General features: G+C 41.2%; 1 protein-coding gene and 1 long non-coding RNA gene across 2 annotated transcripts in view; one reads left to right on the plus strand and one right to left on the minus strand.

The window, feature by feature from the left end:
* TET2 (tet methylcytosine dioxygenase 2) overlaps positions 1 to 7,558 on the plus strand; it is a 65,969-nt gene extending 58,411 nt beyond the window's left edge. The window contains exons 9-10 of the mRNA XM_071742602.1: positions 1,211 to 1,571; positions 2,743 to 7,558. Coding sequence (XP_071598703.1) covers positions 1,211 to 1,571; positions 2,743 to 4,148 — 1,767 coding nt within the window. The 3' untranslated portion in view covers positions 4,149 to 7,558. The remainder of the gene's footprint in view (positions 1 to 1,210; positions 1,572 to 2,742) is intronic.
* The window catches only part of LOC139795679 (uncharacterized), a 32,992-nt gene that overhangs the window by 2,168 nt on the left and 9,839 nt on the right, over positions 1 to 20,985 (minus strand). The gene's annotated exons all lie outside the window — the stretch shown is intronic.

Genomic DNA, 20,985 nt, shown 5'->3' on the forward strand with positions numbered 1-20,985 from the left:
TAAAGAAAGCTTTCATACAAAACTGGTAAAAGAGAAACTGTGGAGACAATGGCAAGAAAGTCCCAGAGCTGAAATTCAGTGTTCCTGGCAGCAAACTGTTTGTTTGTTCTCCCGAAACAATTTTTTCCCTAACAATTTTGGATTATATTTTCTAATAAAATAAAAATGGAAACAAAGAACTTCTTTCCAGGAGAGCTTTGGAAGTTGTGCATTTCATTTCATGTTTTAGGATGAACAGAAAGCCTGCCAGCCTTGCCACCCTTTGTATTGTACAAGCACTGTTTACTCTCTTCATTTCTGATCTCTTAACATAGACATGAAAAGGTTCTGTAGAAGATGCCAGAAAAGCAAACTGATTTTCAATGTGTACTGCAACATTTCTGATCTCTGCTTACTCTCTCTGTGACAATACAGTTAGGGTAAATATATGAAAGCAGTCTTCAGATTTGAATAAACATCATAGTTGTAATTTGAAACAGCTACCTAGATTCTCAGTACAGCTGTTGTTATGACCAAAGAGACTTTTTTTCCTACCAACCACAGTTTTCCAGTCCAGGATGTGACAAGTAAACCACCACCAATACAATATTTCTAGCAGATCTTTCCTCCTAAAACTGGCTGATGGAATGATTTTCCTACAGAATATGTCTGTATCAGCATCTTTTGCCACTGAGATCCTTCCAATACCTGTTTTAGCTGGAGCTAACACAACGAGCATGCTGCATGACACAAAATCATTCCCTTAAATCTCATTACTAGCCTGTTCCTTTGCAAAGTCCTGCAAGTTGCCATTGTGAGGAGGTGTGAAATGCCAAGGCAGCATATTATACTTTACACTATTTCTAATAGGCAGCTGGCTTTGTTTTACAGGGAAAAAAAACTTCAGTTGAGTACAAAGTTTCAGGTTCCACTGTTGGGGTACACGGTACAATGGGTCCCACAGTTTGATTCACATTATGGTGGTCCCCAGTTGTACTGTTAATTTGAGCACAGGTACAAGAAATACAGGTATATATACACACACCTTGTGTTTCTGTCAAGAGCAAGGGAAGAAATTAAATTGCAGGCCTGTTGTGATATGTATAAGTTGTGCAGAAATGTAGGATGCCAACACCAAGAGCGGCCTATGGTGCAAAGGGAAACGCACAGGCTGGTGTCTCACATCTCTTCCTCTCAGTTTGAGAGTTACTCTAACACCCCTTTCTGACAGGTTTGCACACTAACTAGAGAAGACAATCGTGAAATTGGTCAGACACCAGAAGATGAGCAGCTCCACGTGCTCCCGTTGTACAAAGTCTCTGATGTGGATGAGTTTGGGAGCACTGAGGGCCAGGAGGAGAAGAAGAGGAACGGCAGCATCCAGGTCCTCTCCTCCTTCCGCCGCAAAGTGAGGATGCTGGCAGAGCCTGTGAAGACGTGCAGGCAAAGGAAGCTGGAAGCAAAGAAAGCAGCTGCAGAAAAGCTTTCCTCCTTGGAGAATGGGGCTGGGAAAGCTGAGAGGGAGAAGTCTGCTGCAGCACGCAACAAGCAAGGCAACTCCGAGGCAGCAGGTCATGCAAAGCAGCTGGCAGGTAAACACAGCATCTGATGGGGGGCTTGATCAGCAGGCTGCTTATAATGAGCCTCAAGAAAACCATTGCTCTCCCATTAGTCTCCCTTTAAGCCCAAAAACATTTTAAAAGGAAAAAGGAAAAAGAATTCTTGAAAGTAAATATTAATGTTGTATATTTATAAATACCAGAATGAATGGCACTCAAACTGTGGTCAACTCCAGAGGCATTAAAAAAAAAAAAAAAAATTGTATGAGATACTCAGTACTGTTGGATGGTTAACACCTGTAGAAATGTGGTGCTTCTGCAAATTCTGGTTGCCATCCTGTGTAAAGTACCTTTAAAAGATTAGTAGAGCTAGAAGCCATGAAAAGAAGTGTGTGATGCTGCTGCCAAAGAAAGAATGACCTACACATCACTCACTGCCACTGTTAAGAGAACATCCTACTCTGAGGGGATTCAAGCCTAACCTCTCTTTACCACCTCTTACACTCTCTGTTTCGAGACCAAAAGCAGAGCAGATTTTTCCACAGTGTAGTAAGAGTTTCAAAACCTGTTTAACAACCCCTAGCAGTTGTCATCTGAAATACCCATGAACAGAATGCAGCTGTCCCATGGCCCTGACCAGGGCTGTAGCCATTGAACAATGCCATTTCACTTTAAGGAATGATTTTTTGCTCTTACCTCTTCAGTTAATCTCACTTCTTACTGAACGTTACTGTTGGGCTTTTACATAAAACTAGGGACTTTTTTTTTCTTTGAGACAGTTCTACTAATATAGATGAGAAGAATTATTCTTGGGGAAAAGAAGGTCACCTTGTGTGGGGCTGTTTGGGAGCACTTTGATGCTCCATTTCATGGGCTACTTAAATGATGACTCAACTCTTTGGATTCTGTGCATGTGACACTGAACAGATTCCACTGTCCTCTTTTTCCCCACTGGCATCTGATCTTACTGGATTTATGCCAGAGAGGATGAGTAGCCTTAGTATTTATTCAGCTTCTTAAAGGATGGTACTTGAGATATAAGAAAGGGTTAAGGTATCACATGATAGACTTTTCTTAGAAATTTCATAGATATGTATCACGAGAAGTCTATAAAAGTATGTAGTTTGTTGCTCTGTTTTTGGGGTTTTTTTTAAATCTTGTTTGCTTTGTGGTGTTTGTTTTTTTTTTCTTTTCACTTCTACAGATCTTTTACGTCTTTCAGGACCAGGCACACAGCAGCAACAGCAGCATCCCCAGCGTGCTCCCCCTAACAACCCTCAGTCCCACCCTGTTAACTCCTACTCGGGTTCAGGTTCTGCAAATCTCTATGTAAGGTTGCCTAATCCAGCCAATTCTTACCCAAACTCTTCATACACTTCAGATCCCTACGGAGGGTCCAGTCCCATGAATCTCTATACAACCTCATCACAGCCTGCGGGGTCTTATTTGAATTCTTCCAATCCCATGAACCCTTATTCAGGATCATTAAGTCAAAATAACCAATATCCACCCTACCAATGCAATGGAAACATAGCTATGGACAACTGCTCCTCTTACTTGGGCTCCTACCCTCCCCAGCATCAACATGTGGACTTGTATAGTTGCCAGAGCCAAAACCATATGTCTAAACTCAGTCTACCACCCATTCAGACATTATACCAGCATAGGTTTGGGAATAATCAGAGTTTTGGTCACAAATACTTGAATTATGGAAACCAAAATATGCAGGTAGACGCCTACAGCAATTGCACCATGAGACCAAATGTCCACCATGTAGGGTCTTTCTCCTCTTATGCCACCCATGAGGCTGATGGCCATTTTATGGAGGTTGCCTCAAGGTTAAAATCTAATCTGAGTAATCTGAGCATGGATTATGCCTCCATGAGTAAAACCAGTGAACATCATCACATGCAACCCCCTCCACACTTAGCACACAACTACCATTCTGCTGCAAGTATGTTTAGTGCCCCTCCTAATTCCCTGCACCTCCAAAATAAGGAGAGTGAAATGATTTCACATGCAGTTAATGGTTTGTCTAACGTGCTTCCGGGTCAAAACCATGACAGGACTGCTCCCCAGGGTGGTTTAGATAAAAGTGATGTGCTGAATCCAGAAAAAGCAGAGGACCCCGATGATGTCTGGTCAGATAGTGAGCAGAACTTTCTGGATCCAGAAATTGGAGGAGTGGCAGTTGCTCCATCTCACGGGTCAATCCTCATAGAGTGCGCAAAACGCGAGCTCCACGCGACGACCCCCTTAAAAAATCCCAACAGGAACCATCCCACCAGAATATCCCTGGTCTTTTACCAGCACAAGAGTATGAACGAGCCCAAACACGGCCTGGCTCTGTGGGAAGCCAAGATGGCTGAGAAGGCAAGAGAGAAAGAAGAGGAATGTGAGAAGTACGGCCCAGACTACGTGCCTCAGAAATCCTATGGCAAAAAGGCAAAGCGGGAGCCTCCGGAGCCCCAGGAACCCTCAGAGCCAACCTACCTGCGCTTCATCAAGACCCTTGCACAAAGGACACTGTCAGTCACCACAGACTCCACAGTAACTACATCTCCATATGCCTTCACACGGGTTACAGGGCCTTACAACAGATATATCTAACTCCACACCTTTGTTGGTTACCTCATTTTAAAAAAAAAAAAAAAAACAAACAACAAAACACCTTGTCGGTAGGAGAGTTCATCCTTAGGTTCGGGGGAAGGCAGGGGTGGGGAAGAACACAACTTTTTACACAAGTCCTCGGTGGAAAGAAAGCCTCAGCACACCAGCAAACAGAGGTAATCTCACCAGAGCACTTATTTTTCCACTGATTTTCAAGTGGTCACAGATGGCACGTAGGAAACAAGACCAAAGCATCCTATGCAAAAACAAGAAAGTGTTTCGCCATTTACATTTGAAAACACTGACTCCATTTACTGAAAGAATCTGCAAATGGATTATAATTTTTTTTTTTTTTCTTACAGTTTTGCACATCTGTGGCCACTTTTCAGTGTCATCAAGTTTGCATAGTCATGGAACAGGAGCAAAAAAAAAAAAAAAACAAAAATAATACTGCGGTATTACAACTGCAGGATTCTTAAAATAACATCTGGTGCTGAATCTATGATGTACTGAAAGACTGGAATTATGGCTTTTTAACATGCAGTTTTTACTGTTATCTTATTAGTCTTTTGATTTTATTTAATAAAGTAGATAAGTATAAAACATAATGGATAGACAGCAAAACACTGAATTTATTTGGATATTCTAAAACCATGGTGCTATCTAAGAGAATGGTGTCTTTATTTTAACAGTTGAACAGTTAATGCCTTTATAACAAAATGTCAATGGTGTAGTCAGATGTTCTTCAACAGGGAGAACCTTTTCATTCATGTATGTACTGAATTTACCTGGTGTTAAAATAAGCTTACTTTTTAACATATGGGAATTACAAAGACCTCTGGATTTTGCTCATCCAGTCAAGTCCTAGGAAAGGACAATAAAATAGAGAGAGAGAGATATTTTTTTTTAAATAGTGTTTCAAAAGCACTTTGTCTACCTAAGCTTGGCAACTTGAACAATACTAAGGTACTAAGACATTAAAAAGAAAAAAAAAAAAAAAAAAAAAAAAAAGTTTACTTTCATTTTAAAATGCAAAGATAATTTTTTTAAACTAAAAAAAAAAAAGCTTTTAAATACTTTTGTTTTAGCTGTGCATCTGCTAGTGGGCTACATATCCATTTTTAATACAGTCAGTTATGGTAAAAAAAAGGGGCTTACTGGATATAAGGGAATCCTTTAGTATACAAAACACATTTTTTCTGGTGCTCATCTCACACAGCTATACTGTAAACTGTTTTCTACAATTACTATGACAAGTTCATTGCTCAAATATGTACAGTTTTAAGGAAAGGATTTTATATTAACCACAGGTAATAATTAGCAGCATGCAACAGACTACAAGTAGCTAGCTTGGGCTTCTGCTGTTTTTAAAGATCTGTATGCTCTTCAGTTACTGAATGGCAGACTGCTTTTGTGTTGATAATTATGTACATTGTGATGTAAAAGTCATTTCTTGGTGCAAGTGTCCTCTTTTCCAGGAAGGTTGAGCAGACTGATGCCTACACAAGATGAATGAAACAGGGTTAAGTTCTGTGTGATTCCGTTGATTAAATAGAAAAAAAAAAAAAAATAAAAATAGGCAGCTGGCTTGCTGTGGTGGTTTTAAATCATTAATTTCTATTAAAAAAAAAAAAAAGCAGGAGAGTTGTATAGTAAATTAAATTGTAAACAAAACTTTTTTTAACGCAATGCTTTAGTATTTTAGTACTGTAAAAATATTAAATCTATATATTTGGGTTTTGAGCTGAATTCACATCATGGTGCTACTCAGCCTGCTACAAATATATCATAATGTGAGCTAAAAATACATTAAAAGGTTTGAGTGATGTTCCTACTTGTCATATACCTCAACACTAGTTTGGCAATAGGATACTGAACTGAGTGTGAAAGTTTATATATTGTATACCATCTTTTACCCCCAATAGCCTTTGAAAAAAATTAACAAACAAAAAAAAACACACAAAAAAAAAAACAAAACAAAAAAAATACTCTCAATACTTGACATTTTAGCAAGTATAACTTGAACTTTTTTTTTTTTTTTTGGTTCTAAAAATTCAGGGATATTTCAGCTCATGTTCTCCTATGCCAACGTGTCACCTGTGTGTATGTAAAGCTGTTGTAGGTTAAATATATTCTTGAGGGGTTTTTTTGTTTTGTTTTGTTTTTCAGGGATTTAATGCTTTTCTTTTGAATCCCTTCTCTAATTTTTTCTGTACATGTACTGAAGTAACTAAAACTAATTTTGTAAATTTCTTAGCTCTTTTTATTGTAATGAAAGTGTTCAAGAGATTTAGAATGTTTTGCCTGTTTCAAACGAATAAGCAAAAAAGAAAGTAGAATGCACTGAGCTGATTAAAGGGAAAAATGTAAGGCAGGGGTTTGGCAAGTGACTGTTTGCTAGAGTTGTTCAAGTCACTCTCTAAACAAGGCTTCTTGGATACTGTAATGAGTAAAATAAAATATAAAAAGGTACAGTCTGTACAAGGGCTTCCCTAAACATGCAAACTTCCATGTCCCAGAAATATCTTGTGCAATATACTGTAAGATTGTTTGGTTGAAAGAAATTTTATCTTAACAGAATCACAACCTAACTCAAGTAAATCAAAGGAGGCCTTTGGGTTTAATGGTCAAATATTTATTATGGCAATTCTGGGGTTTTTTTTAATTCTCAGTCTGTGACTTTACCCACTGCTTGAAACAAAAGTTTCGCCTTGAAAAAAAAAATGAATGGTGGTTATATGTCAGATTTATTAAATCGTTATAAATCATCTTTCAGTGATTTTTTTTTTTTTTTAACTATTTTTAGTCCTGTATTGTTCATGTAACCCACAGTAGATGTTTGGTTAACATGCCATGCACTGTCATTTGCCAAACTGCTGGCAGCAGGAGCAGGATGCTTAGTTAGGGAACCAGTTTTGTATTGTAAATACCTGAGCTGTAATTTTTGGTGTACAGAACCCTGCCTCAGTTGGAAAGAATGACAAAGCAGACATAAAGTTGCTCATATAGGATTATCAGGTTGACTATAGCCATACTTGAAGATGTTTTGGAGTGGTGTCAACTTTACTTGAATGAATTTTTCATCTTGATTGACGCACAGTGGTCTAAAGTTCACTTCTGAAGCTAGTGGTTAACTTGTGTAGGAAACTTTAGCAGTTTGACACTAAGGTAATGAACTTCTGTGTGCATTTTCTATGCTTATGTTCTATTTTTTTTTTTTTTTTTACTTTGGTTTCATTTATTTTTTCATGAAACGTTTGGTATGTCTATAAAATGAATCTGAGGATGGTTATAAATACTGTAAGTATTGTAATGTAATGCAGGTTATTTGAAAGCTGTTTATTATTATATCATTCCTGATAATGCTGAGATGTGGGTGTTTTTAATAAAATTTATATTTATTTAATGCACTCTACGTCTGTCTTGCAGAAACTTGTCTTTCCCTCTCCTTTTATTTTAACAACCTTTTATTTTAACAACCCAAACCTCCCAGTGCAGCAGACCCACATGGGTTTAGCCAACCTCTGTCTGTCCTAATTCAAGCATCACACCAAACAAACCCATCCCTGGGGCCTGCAGGAGTACCAGACATCACCTTTATTCCTGTTTCAGCTTTGACTCTTGCCTCTAACAGTTTGTGAGGCTAAGATACCTATTTTGCCTGCAGGCTCCATAAAACCTGAGTTTCCAGTGATAGAGGGAGGCAAGTTTTATGGGCAGAAAGAGGGTGTAGAGCATTGCTGCTGGTTTCCTACTGATGTTTGTGGACAGAGATGGATGTGGCATATTCACTGTGAGAATTTCCTCACAGCCACAAACAAACTTGACAGAGGCAGGATAAAGGGGTGCTTTGGTTTGTTTGGGTTATTTACCTGTTTATGCCTTTTTCAATGATTTCAAATTACTACTAAATGGTGGGATGCTCCAACAGGCATTAATGTTGTGCCAGGGGAGGTTTAGATTGGATATTAAGAAATATTTCTTCACTGAAACAGTTCTGAAATGCTGGAACAGGCAGCCCAGAGAAGTCCTTGAGTCAGCATCCCTGGGAGCTATTGAAAAGATGTGTGGATCACATCTTACAGATATGGTTTAGTGATGGAGTTGGCAGTGTTAAGTTTATGGTTGGACTCTAACCTTGAAGATCTTATCCAGCCTAAAAGATTCTATGATTAAGGAAAAGTTCCAAAAGCCTAAAAGTCTGTATAATCTAAATCACATGCAATCTACAGAAAAGCAGAAGCAATAAGAAAGTGTGTCTGAATCAATACCAGGACATTCATTCCTGCAGGCACCAGAGAGAAGCTTCTTTTCACACTCCCTTCTTTTAACTTCAAGGGAAATGAGGGCTGAACCCTGAAATCTTCTCTTCCGTGGGAAGAGACAGAAATTGCTCTCTCCATGGTTGCAAAATGTTTCCATGCAAAATCGGTCCTTAAAAGCTTTTCAAGCTTTCTTAAGGCCCCAAGTTTGTTGTCAGCCCTGGCTACCCTATCCATCAATGTCACAGCCCTTGGGAAAGCTGCCCCACTCAGTACATTCATTTACAGCTAAATATCTCGCCTTAAAACTCAAAAAAACCCCATCATGTTCCCCCTGGCTCTCAGCATATTCCCTGATGGGAATGTCTGGAAGCAGGCTGGCACCCTGCCACAGCCAAGTGTTGCTCTTTTCTGTGCACAGGTGCACTCCCATGCATCAGACAGCTGGAACCAACAGATGCACTTGCTTTAAACAAAGGTCCTTCAGCCTTCCCCAGTAGAAAATCCCTCCATTCAAACAAAGTGCACTTCAACAGACCTCACCTCACAGGGGGTGCTCACAATGCCACCACGAGCTTCCAGCCAAGGCCACTGGGAAGTCAAACAATACCTGTCCAAGCAGACTTTTCCCACAAACAGGAGCTCTGGGCAGGCTGCTTGTGTGCCTCAGGGGGATGGGACCAAGGACCTCTTTCCACCACTGCCCAAACCACAGGTTGCTTGCTGAGCCCTCATCACTCGAGTTGGAGGTGCCCAGCTGAGCACCCAGCTCCCAGAGGCAGCTTCTCCCTTGCCTTTCCTCTTCTTTTCCCCATCTGTTCTGTCACTTTCTGCCTGTGGATGTCTCACAGAGAGGATAAAGCAGCAAGGATATTTATGGGAATGACTGAAAAGGCTGTGATGACAAGCCAAGCCAGGGTGAAAAATCCCCAGGCAAAATTTGAAGAGTAACAGGTGACTGTGCTCAAAGATACTGAGAATTATGCAGCACGGAAGAGTGGGGAAAAGGAAAAAAACACTTAAAAGGATTTCTTTTGGAGAGGCAAAGCATCTTACAGAAGGCAGCAAGGATTATGAAGTGGTGAGGAATGGTAGATTCCCCATACACACATTTTCACAACTCATCTCAAATACAAATAAAGGAATATTTTAAAAACCTCAAATCTTTTCACTCAAGTAAACTCAAAGCAGGGGGACAAGACCTTGGATTTAAATGGGCAGCCTGTGGTTTACACCTAGCTGCAAAACAGACCTTATAGAAATGCACATTCTCTTGCCTATCAGCTGTTCAGAAGAGCACAGCATCTTCTGAATGCCAGCACAGCTTCAAGGCAGGGACCTCCTTTATTTGTGTGACAAAAATCTCCCCAAACACACTGAAGCTTGCAGGTAGTCCAGCAGCACCAGGACTGGTAGATATCATCATCTCAGCAGTAAATTCATATTCTGCTATCTAACAGACACAGAAACTCTTTTTTTTTTTTTTTAAATAAGCATCTGTGAAGTTTGTTACACTCAAGTATGTTTACCTAGTGCTGACACAACTAATAATTTTGAGGCACTCAGTAAATGACCATTTTGTCTCAGAGGACTGACAACTTTACCCCTTAGGAGCTACAATGACAGCTCCCACTCCAATCTGGGTGAGACATTCTGTTTTCCAACTAAGTTTATATATAAAGTGGGTCCTTTACTTTGACCTGTAAATTATTCCCTAAGTTAGTTTAATTTGGACAAATATTACACTAGGAGTGAACCTTGCAGAACTTACAGATGAGCCATTACTTGCCTCACCTCCAACCAGCAGTGAGGAAAACTGATGTGCATGAAGTCAGCACAGAAAGGGCTGCTGGAGAAGGCCACAAGAGGGTCTGAAGCTTTTTTTTCTTCTACAATCCAGCCAAACTAATCAAGGTTAACCTGTTTCTCCCACTCAGGATTTGCTTCAACTAGCACATTAAATACTTTGTCTTCATCACAAGGAAAACCATCCCAGCAGAAGCACATTTCCCTCTAATGTCATGACAACACAGCTGCAGACTCCTAAATCATGGCAGAAAAGCCAGCCCAGTGCCTGGAAGAACAGCTTGGGATTGTAGTTCAGCTTCTTTTGAGCTTCCACTGCATCAGCAGCTGGAAGCTCACTGGATTTTCAGGCGTAATCATCTTCTTCTTATTTTTCTGCTCCTGTTGTGATTATTTGTAAAAATGACAGCACCATTATCTTCCTTGTATGTAAGCCTTCGTACAGACCACTTTGGTAAAGAGATTTAACTGGAGGGGATGGCTTAAAGTGCAGTTTGTTCTGAAAAGGGAGGAGAAAAGTGGCATCCTGGGGCTCCCAGCCATCATGTCAATTATTGCTGTAGCTAACTGCCCAATTTGGGAGAGGGTGGAATTTTTCCCTGCCTCTCCCTCTCCCTCCCCTAACAGATGCAACAGATCTCCCCTGACCAACTCTTCTCCCCACCTGTGTAGTCCTGGCTCTGGTGACATTTGCACAGGCATAAAGCTGGTCAGATGGCAGGAATCCAACTCTAATTAATGGGAGCAAATGGTTTGCCATAAACAGAGGAAAGGTTGGCGTGGGGGAGGTGACAGATGTCAAGCAAGGGGAAAACATCTATTAGCTGCTCCCTCCTCCTCCCACCACCACCCAAAACACATTTATTTTGCATGAGAGCCCTTCAGTTCAGGCCTGCTTTAAAACATCCACAGTCTGCCTGTTGGATCTGGTTTTGAACCTCTGCAGCACCCACACAGCCTTCCTGAGGCAGGAGGAGAAGCTACTGGAAGGGACCATACAAGGCAGAATTTTCAAACCTCAGGCTCGCCTGCTCTTCAAGAATTTATAGTCTTTCAATCAGTAACCCTGGCAAATCTCCCCTCTCTTTGTCTCCCTGCTGTTAACACTCTCCACACCACAAGGAAGCATGGATTTTGTCAGAGGGCTGCAGTTTGCAGTGTTTACTCCCAGCTTTTAAGATGAAAATGACTGCTCCTTTGCACCTCGGCACTCCAATGGCACAGGATGCACACACAAGACGTTGCCACCTTCATCCTGACTCCAAGCTGCACAAACTTCTCAGCTTAGAAAAGGGAAAAGAGGAAGCAAAACCACAACACACACACCTTGCAGAGGACACCCTGGGCTCCTCCTGTCCATATCCCCAGGCAACAAATAGCAGCTGAACTAATGGTAGCACAGAGGGAACTCACCTTATCAAAGCAACGACACTGTGAGGAGGTGCTGGGTGGTATCAGCCAAACTGAAGCAGTACAAGGAGGAAAAGGGGAGAAGAAAAGGGGGTAGGGGATCTCCCTGGTGTTATTTATGAACTATCACCCTAGAAAAGCCACTGGCCTCTTTTGGGGGTGGTGAGGGTTACGTGTTACACTTGTACTGATAAAAACAAACCAGAGAGATCTGCTGCAGATTTGATGCCTGCCTGCTTGCCCCTGGAGCCCAGGCTGAGCAGTGAGCAGATGCTGTTTGATCCGTGGAGGGCCCTGCTGCTGGCAAGAATTCCCTAGCAGATCCTGGTAAAGAGCAAACAAATTTCTTGTTTGTTCAGTTAACTATGATCAATCAATTACAGTTAAGAAGGGAGATTACATGGTACACATGACCTCTTGCCTACCACACATGCAAACATTTTCCAAAAACCCAGCTGGATGGCTGCTAGGAAGCATGGTAACCCTTTTGAGTGACTGCCAGAAGAGGTTCAAACCTTCAGCATGAGAGCAATAAACCAAGACAGGACCATCCTGAAGGAAGGAGATTCTTCCTGCCACTCAACCCAAATCAGCAATGTCTCTGCTGGGCCAGAGGGAGAGAACTACACCTAAGGGGAAGTGTGATTCTGTAGTAAGGGAATGGAGAGATCTGCTGCCTGTTCTCGTTTCTGCTCATGGATGTGATGTTAGTATTAAAAAGCACATTAAAAGATGGTGCACAGAGGTGGCACTTGACCCTTGCCTTCCCCTTCACAGACAAGTATATTCCCCAGTAGGCTCTTTCCTTCCCAGCTACACTTTCAAAGCAGACAAAACAGAGGTGTGATGCTTGTTGGGAGTCCACTTTGATCAGGACTCAGGCAGAGGAACACTTTGGTTTGGGGTCAGGTCATGATTCCCTGGGACCAATGCTGTGGAACTCCTATTCTGAGCAGACCTGGGGAGTGCAAAACCAAACCCCAGCTGTTCAGAGATGGCAGGGAGATGGATCAGCTCCAGGGGTAAGTAGTGACTGAGAGGGAATATACAGATAGCAGTTATGGATTTGAGCATCTAAACTCTGCTCAGAACCTGCTTCAGGTACCCAAGCTCCTTAGCTGGGTTTCCCAGTCACAGTTTACTTGCAAAAGTGACTGTTCCAAAACACAGGGGCAATATTACAGCAAGAAAACCACTAACAATTGAAGTGTTCAGATACTATGGTAAAAGCACCTGAATTAGGTATCCTTGAACTAGGATAGCTCAACTGTTGTTTCTGGTGTTTTTTTTTAATTTTATTAACTTCCTTCTTTCCTGCTTTATATACAAGTCCTACAAAAACATTTGGCTTTTCCTCATCTTTGCCTCAAAAATACCTCCCTTGGAGAACTGTTCCATTGTCAATCTGCAGTTTATTAAAAAAAGGAGGGGGGGAGAGAGGGAAAGAAATGAAAGAGATGGCTTTCTATAAAACCTTCCAGCTCATCTAGCCCATCTCAGAGCAGGTACAGACAAGAATAGCTGCTCAGCGTGCGTGGAAAATTGTTTTACTAAATGTGGAAGGAAAAGCATTGATTCAATCTCATGGACGTGAGAAGTCAAAATTGCACAAAGTTGCCATTAGAGCTCTTGCTGCTGTGAAATATGAAAGGAGTGGAATGGCCACTCGTTCAGAGGACAACATAAAGGCAATGAAGGAAGCCAAAATTACTCTTCTGAATTTCCTCTTGCTGCTGCTATAATTGGGCACCCCAAGGTATTCTCCTGTCTGCCACAATGGTGAGCAGTCAAACCTGTCACTGCATACATAGAAGGCAGCACAGAATTGACAGCCAGGGCAATTTTTTCATTGATTTTTCATAATATGATCAATACAATATTTCATTCTGATCCATACAATTCTATTTGCATCAGCAAGAGACAGGAAAGATGCTGTCATGTCTGGAAAAAATTTTTAAAAGTAAACCCCCCAGAGCTGCGAATCTGCTGACTGGTTTTTTTCCAATAAAAATCCATACAGAATTATTTTTTCTCTGATACTAATCATACCGCATCGAGTACTGGCTACCTGGCAAGAGGAAAAAAATATAAACCCCACTGGTTGAAAATCAACTTCCAGTTAGAGAAGTGCCAGTAATTTAACAACAATGCTTCCTGTTGTCTTGGACAGCAAGTTCAATGTCAAAGGAGTAGCCTGCAGCATTGCAATTGCTCTGCTCAGAAATAACTGCACAAAACCCAAACCAAGACAGCCCATCACACATTTCCAAGCCATCTTCAGTGAACTGCCCCAAATGTGCATCCTATCACTTGGTTTATAACCCTGCAGGTTATATCCCATGGGCTGCATCCCATCTAACCAGCAGGGATCTCTAAAGAGTTGCTGGGGATTGCAAATGGCCCTAGAAAAAATGGTATTATTACTCAAATGCACTCTCTTGGGGCAAGAAAATTGGAGGTGAAGATTCTTAAATTCTCTTTGTTTAGTTTAACTCCAGAGATGCAGAAAGCAAGCACCCCCTCCTCCCTCCTCTCCCCTTCAATCTTTCTGCTATGGCTTCAGGGAAAGAGTTAAGCACCATCCTGAAGTTATGGAAAGTACATGGCCAACTTTGCTAAAAGGTCTTGGAGCCTTCCAAGGATTTCAGAGTGCACAGTTTGAAATCTTTTAAAGCCAGCTGATAATTGGAATATAGAGAGGTACTTCAGCTTCTGCATGTCTCACATTAACCATCCAATACTCATCCAAAACTCATAACCCCTCCAGTTACAGATTTACAAAGGTAGGCCTTGTTTATACAATTTTTTATAGCTCACCACATAATCTACAGTACAGTGCAAAACCTGGGGTATAAGTAGTACAGATTCTGAGGCTACACAAGTTTCTGCAGCTTCCAAATCCCTCCAGGCAACTGAAACGCAGCTCTTGGTGCACCTGACTGTGTTTCCAGGTGATTGGAAATCATGCCTATGGCCTCTCCTTATTCCCCTCCTCTCTTTGTATTGAAATCCTCTCTACCTCCCTGCTTAAAACTCAGTAACTTGCTTGCCATACCTACAGAAGCCAACATTCTTTTTATAGTAGTTGTAACCTGTAAGCTAGTTAATAGAAAGGCTTTTTTCACAGTGGCAAGGAATGGGATCTAAACCAAGATGATATGTGGAAGTCAAAATTAATTGCTATGCATTTTGACCCTTTCATCTCTTTCATTTCAAGAGAAGCACAAAAACATGAACATTAAAGCCCCTGACTTTGGAGACTTTCAAAGTAAAGTCTGTGAACAACAAAAATCAATCCAATCACTTTCAAGTACTCTCACATGGGAGCCACACCCAGGCTGTGGGGGTTTGCACTCGACCTTAAGGCACCTTGAAAATGAGACAAGGAAAAAGGAGCTGGGGATGGACTAATTCCCTTAGGCTGGAAGACAGAATAATGACTGGATCACTAATCAAAAAGTTACATTCAGAAAGTCTAGAAAACAGTAATACTCTTTAAAGTAACAATAAAACAGAAGGCAAGAAAACCCCAGGAGTGAATGTCAGAACTTCCAGGCACGTTAGAAGTCAGTCAGTCACACTCTTTTTCAGTATCTTTCCCAAGAAGAAAAACCATACACTTCTATAACCAAAACAGACACCTTGTAAAATGACCTGAGTCATTCTGGATGCAGGCAGCATGCAGGGGGTTTTTTTTATTTGCTTGGTAAACTGCCAGTAAGTTGTCTAAACAAGTTAAGATTATCAAGTTCCTCCACCTGCTTTATGCCATCCTTGCTCACACTGGACTGGGTCCCCATTGAAATGTGGACCTAATTCAACCATTGCTAATTAACCCTCCTGGGCTTCCAGATCACTGACAGCTGTCTCTTGGTTTGAGTACCTGCACTTGTAACCACTCTGCTTCTGATCAGCTGGAGGGAAAGGTTTCACACTGGAAAGTAAAAGCTTGGAAGCTCCACAGGAAGAAAGCATAAGCTGTGAAAGCACTGAAAGCATTAGCAACATCAGTAAACAGAGAGAAAGGCCAGTAACAGCCAGTTAACAAACCAATTCACATTTCTTAGCTGGAACTCAGTCTCCTAAAATTAGGAAAAAGGTAGCTGAAAGCCTGAAATGTTTCCAGATGCAGGCAATTTCTCCTTTGCTTACTTAGCTCAAATTTATCTGAAATGAAACTGCATCATTCCTCTTAAAAAGAGGTTTTACCTTCTTTTCTTAGGCCCCAGGATGCTAACCTCATTTAGACATACAAGCTCTTGTACTCAACCACATGTATCTCCCTCCAAAATATGTTAATTGTGACACTAGCAGAGGAGCCCTATCAATGTTCTATTAAACAAATCAGACAACCATTAGCTCTAAGAGCATTTATCACAGACTGGGAGCAGTTCAACCCAAGAGTGGACTCCTCCACAAAATTCCTGTTTCCACCTGCACACAGTTTTTTTACTTTCTCACAAGAGGCTTAATCACAGCCTCACATTCACACCATAACTCCTGACACACCCCACATCACAGCTCATCTTTGGTTTTGCTTATGAAACACCTCCAGGCAAAGAGCCAGGGACACAGGATTACAGACTCTGTACTCTCTCCCAAATTATTTTATCACGTGTGGAGCACAGAAAGAACATGGAGAGTTACACCACAGGACGCAGCAGCACAACCCAGAGTGGTTTTGCATTTCCAGCTGGATTCTAATTTCATTTAATGAATCTGTATTTTTTTAGCATGTCCTACAGTGAAAACAGCAATACAAAAAAATAAAAATGCAACTATCACCTGTCATTTGCCAGGTACACTTAAGCTAACAGTATCCCAGAACCTGAGCTTTCCCCTCTCCTCAAGGGGCTGTTCAAGCAATTGTCATTCCAACACTAGAGCCTCCCTCTCCCCTTCAGATACAGGCACTTCAGATACAGGCACTCAGACTACAGCTCTTGCAAAATTAATTCAGGACAGATGAAAGCTGCTCACACCCAACAAGCACCCATTCTCACCTCCACTGCAAGGCACAAGGTGGGGACTCCAAGGCCTCAGCCCAAGGATGAAATGACACTTGCTGGACTTTCACTTTGTGCACCTACCACCACAATCTCCTTTCCTTTTCTATTGAGCTTTGTGCTTAAAGCCCTGCTGTGAAGTGTCTAGGTACAGCTGCCATATATATTTTGAAAGAAATTACACTTACACAGTACCAGTACAATGATACTTGAGATGGCTGTAAAACACAACAGTCCTGCTAAATCCTGTCAGTTCAGGGACACTACAAGGAAGAGCAACACTTACTCGAAGGTGCAAACACGGTGGGAAGAGTAGAAGGCAAGAAAAAGACAGCTTTTAGTGCCCCCCAACATACCCTAAACTCCTTCAAGGTTTAAGCTGCAATATTTCTTGCAAATTAAGCTGCTTAATTCTTTCCAGACATACCAGCACCCCAGCCATGTTCTTTTTAAAGCAACTTTAACTTCAATGAGGCTGATTTGAGATCTTGGGAACAGAACACTGCATCCAAAAAACACTGAAGCTTTATAAAAACCCAGGGAAATAAACTGAACTCACCTTCTTAACATCTTTCCTTCTCAGAGCTGCTACCATCTGAACTGAAAAGGGCCTTCTTCTCCCTCACTTCTCTTTTGTACCCTAACTGAGAGGCAGCTGACCTCTGCACCTGAGCCAGCCAGGGCACCCTGGGTAAAGAAACCTTCCTGACACCTGTGGGGAGCAGCCCCCAGCCCAGTGCTGAATTCCTCCCAGTCCCACCCACCCTACACAGCTGTGGCCATGACTCTTAACCAGCCCAAGTCAACAAAGAGCAGCAGAACATCACTGCAAAGCTGTAGTACTGTGTCAAAACCAGAGTGGTCTCATCTGGGTGCTTTCCTCCTCAACACTACCTGTGACTGCCATCTCGAAACTGAAATACTCTGCCCTGCAATGATTCTGACTTATAGGTGTGCCCATTTATCTGAAAAAATAAAAATAAGAAGAAATGACAGAACCTTCTTTTTGCATTCCTCCCAGTTAATTGGATTTAACTGGGTGGGTAGGAAGAGAACACTCTCTCTGCAGGTTTGGTTACTTCCCATGTAATGCTGTAATGTCTCTGACACTGCCATCCCTTGCTCAACAGCAATTTCTCATTCCTACTGTCCAGACATTTTCTGTGGCTCCACAGCAGCCTGTCTGAGATTTCTGTCTAGGGCACAATTATACTAATGAAGAGAGAGAAAAGATAATAGATACAGAAGTTCTTTTCCCTAATCAGCTCTAGGTCAAAGCTTTACCTACAGCTAACAAGGAAATAATCTATTAATGAGCCCACATCAGGAACCAGAACAGTCACAGCAGTGCAAACACAGAAAGCCATAATTTGCAACAAATGGGTTAGAGCTACATTTAAAAACATGAAGTCTTGGGTGTATTTAACTAAAGACATTATTATCTTGAAATTACCATTGCCTCAGTGCTTGGTCTTAGCTTAGAAGGAAGGCATCCATCCAAATCAACCAATGAAATATGCTGACACCTCAGAGTTCAGAGCTATCAGAGTAAATACCAAAAGCCAAAACCTTTGAAAAAGCCAATACATTAAGAAGGGTGCTTTACCCTTATTTCTCATGCTAATCGTGCTGCTTATTCAAGAGAAAGATGCCATCCATTCTTAAATTAAGGTAATCACTACCTCAGACATCTTAGAGCTTTCTAGAGAAATTGAACTGGTTTTCTTTTCTTGTATAAACATTTAATTATGCATTTTATATACAACTGGGACTCTGAAAAATTGGTTGGTCAGCCCACAGAAATATCAGTGCAGGCTTTGTGTATGCTACAGCTGGATTTTATTTTTTTTAATAACTGCTACTAGATGTCCCACAAGCAGCAGAAGTGCAACAAGATTTTCAGTGATGGTCACCTATGGTTCTAAGAGCAAAGAGAAGCAGGAGTTATAAGCTCTCCTTGCTATGTCTTTGCTGCCTGGTAAGCTTTATCAGGGTAGCAGGCTGGAAGGAAGCTTGCTTTTTGTTTTGCTTTTATTTTTTTTTCAGGAAAGAAACCCTCATGCAGATGCAAATTATGAGTGGCAGGTGCTCTGACAGCAACCTGAGTGCAGGTGGGACAGAGGACCTGGCTTTATGTTAACTCCTCTGGTTCAGAGCAGTGCCTGCAACAGCAATGCTCCAGCCCAAACAATGCTTCCCAACAATTGAGAGATAAATAAATCAAAAGCCTATTCAGAAAATTAAACAATATCCAAGGCCATGCTTATTGCCCTGCTACTTATTTAAATTTCCCACAAAAAAAAAATGAGGCTAAAACTCTGTATGCCTACTACTTTTATTTGCCTATTTGCTCCCACTGTGTTCATTTGCTGACATATGGGAGAGCACATACATTTGAGCATTTTACTTTCCATCTTCCCTGGGCTAATGTTCCATATCTTACAGCTGACCCAGGATCACAGCCTGAGAAACAAAGACACAGTGAAGGCTCTTCAGATACCACCATCCTTTTTTGAAAAAAAATACTTCATTTCCAAAGATAATGGGGAACAACTACCCAAAGCAAGGCAAGGCAGTACCACCTGTCTTGTATTAAGAAAAGTGTGACAACCTCAGGTCAAAGACAGAGGTCATGTGTGTTTTGTTCATGATTATACTTAAGAGTTCAGAGACAAGGAAAGCATTCTCTGTAATGAAATTGTTAGATTCAGCTGTGGGAATGGGAGAACAAGCTTACACTCTAAACAGGATAAACCAGCTCATACTGGTGTATATAAAACACCCTAAATAACAATGCCAGCTCTCCATGTCAAATCACTGAACCAACAGAGCACAAGATCAAATTCCTGTTGGATAATCAACAAGTCCTCTGAGACAGACTCTGCTTTACAGAACTAGTATTCACCTACTGAATCTTTAAGGTGTCTCATGCTCTTACACCTTAGTTTTCCTTAAAAACCTTATACTGTCAAGATGTTGGCAAAGGGAAAGGACCAGCATGGTCTGAAAGGACATCTGTTGCAATGCACCTTTTTTTGGCTATCACACTGCTCTCAGGGTATACAGGATGGTGCAAAGCACTACTTTCTTTCTAAGCACTTTTCTAAGTGCTCTCTCCACTCCTCCTCCTCCTCCTGTTTTCTTCCAGACTTCCATCCTGTGCCATTAGCCAGCTGAAATGGCTTTCCTGATGGAGAGCAGACATCATCCAGAAATCCCTTTGTATTGCCACATACACAATTCAAATATTTCTGCAGCACATGGGGTCTCTGCTCTGGCAACTCTGCCAGTATGTCCTTGTGCCTTTATTTCTGTAATGCTGCAATAATTCAATCACAGTCCCCCCATATCAAATAAGACCCTAGAAATTACACAGCAAAAATCCATTTTCATTTGTCCTAGCAATTAGTGATCCCAGCTGCCTGCTTCTCAGCTTTGCAGTTTGCTGGTTGCTGAGTTTTTGGTGGTTTTCAGGGGTAGGGTTCTGACTTGACTTGAAAGCAGGAGAAAGAGAAGGGAAGGTAACTGTTAACCTTAAAAAAAAAATAAATCTGTGAACATGAAAGCTGTGTGTTCTTTTTCAAGTAAAGCACGTTATTTCCTGCCTTTTTATTTGTGATTGTAATTATTCTTGTGTTGATAGTGCAGGAGTTACAAGGGTAGCTGCTTACTTTCAACAATGTTGACCATGCAAAGCAGATTTCAATCTAAACAATGAGCAGATTCAAGCCAGAAGTAAACATGTTGGTCTCTAAGTAAAGGAAGCCTACAGGATGTTCTGAGTAAGATTTTTCAGGACTGGTCCCACTGATACTTGTTAAGTGAAGTAAATTGGCAACAGACCCTCTATTGACAATAACAACACAAAACACAGCAATTCCTATCATTATTTCCATCTTTTAACATCTATACAGGCCACCAGCTTTTTTGCTTTTTGGCATTTGTGGTTTTTTAAGTGACTACAGAGCATTTCTGTAGGTAAAGAGAGGATCCAAACACATCTGCCCACCCTTTGTCACTGTTGCACTTCCCTGAGCTATTTACTAAAGAATAAGTTACACTGAAGATTTAGGCGGTCTGAAAAAAAGCTCTTAGTGAGACTTTGATTTGCATAATTCAAGTATCACCACTGAAAAGTAAATGTTACTTATCATCACAAAAAAGCAACAAAAGTGAAGTGGTGTTATTAGGTGGTCATTTGCATTGCATTGGGGAGAAAGGTCAAAAAGCATTTAGCATTTTTTTAAAGGAAAAATATCTTCAGAGTAGGTCAGTTCCAAACACCTACATCATTCCTAACAACAATTCACTCTGACTCCCATAATTTATGAATCCCGAGGATACACTTAAACA

The sequence above is a fragment of the Heliangelus exortis genome, chromosome 4 (assembly GCF_036169615.1).
Source record: "Heliangelus exortis chromosome 4, bHelExo1.hap1, whole genome shotgun sequence".
In the NCBI taxonomy this organism is placed as follows: domain Eukaryota; kingdom Metazoa; phylum Chordata; class Aves; order Apodiformes; family Trochilidae; genus Heliangelus; species Heliangelus exortis.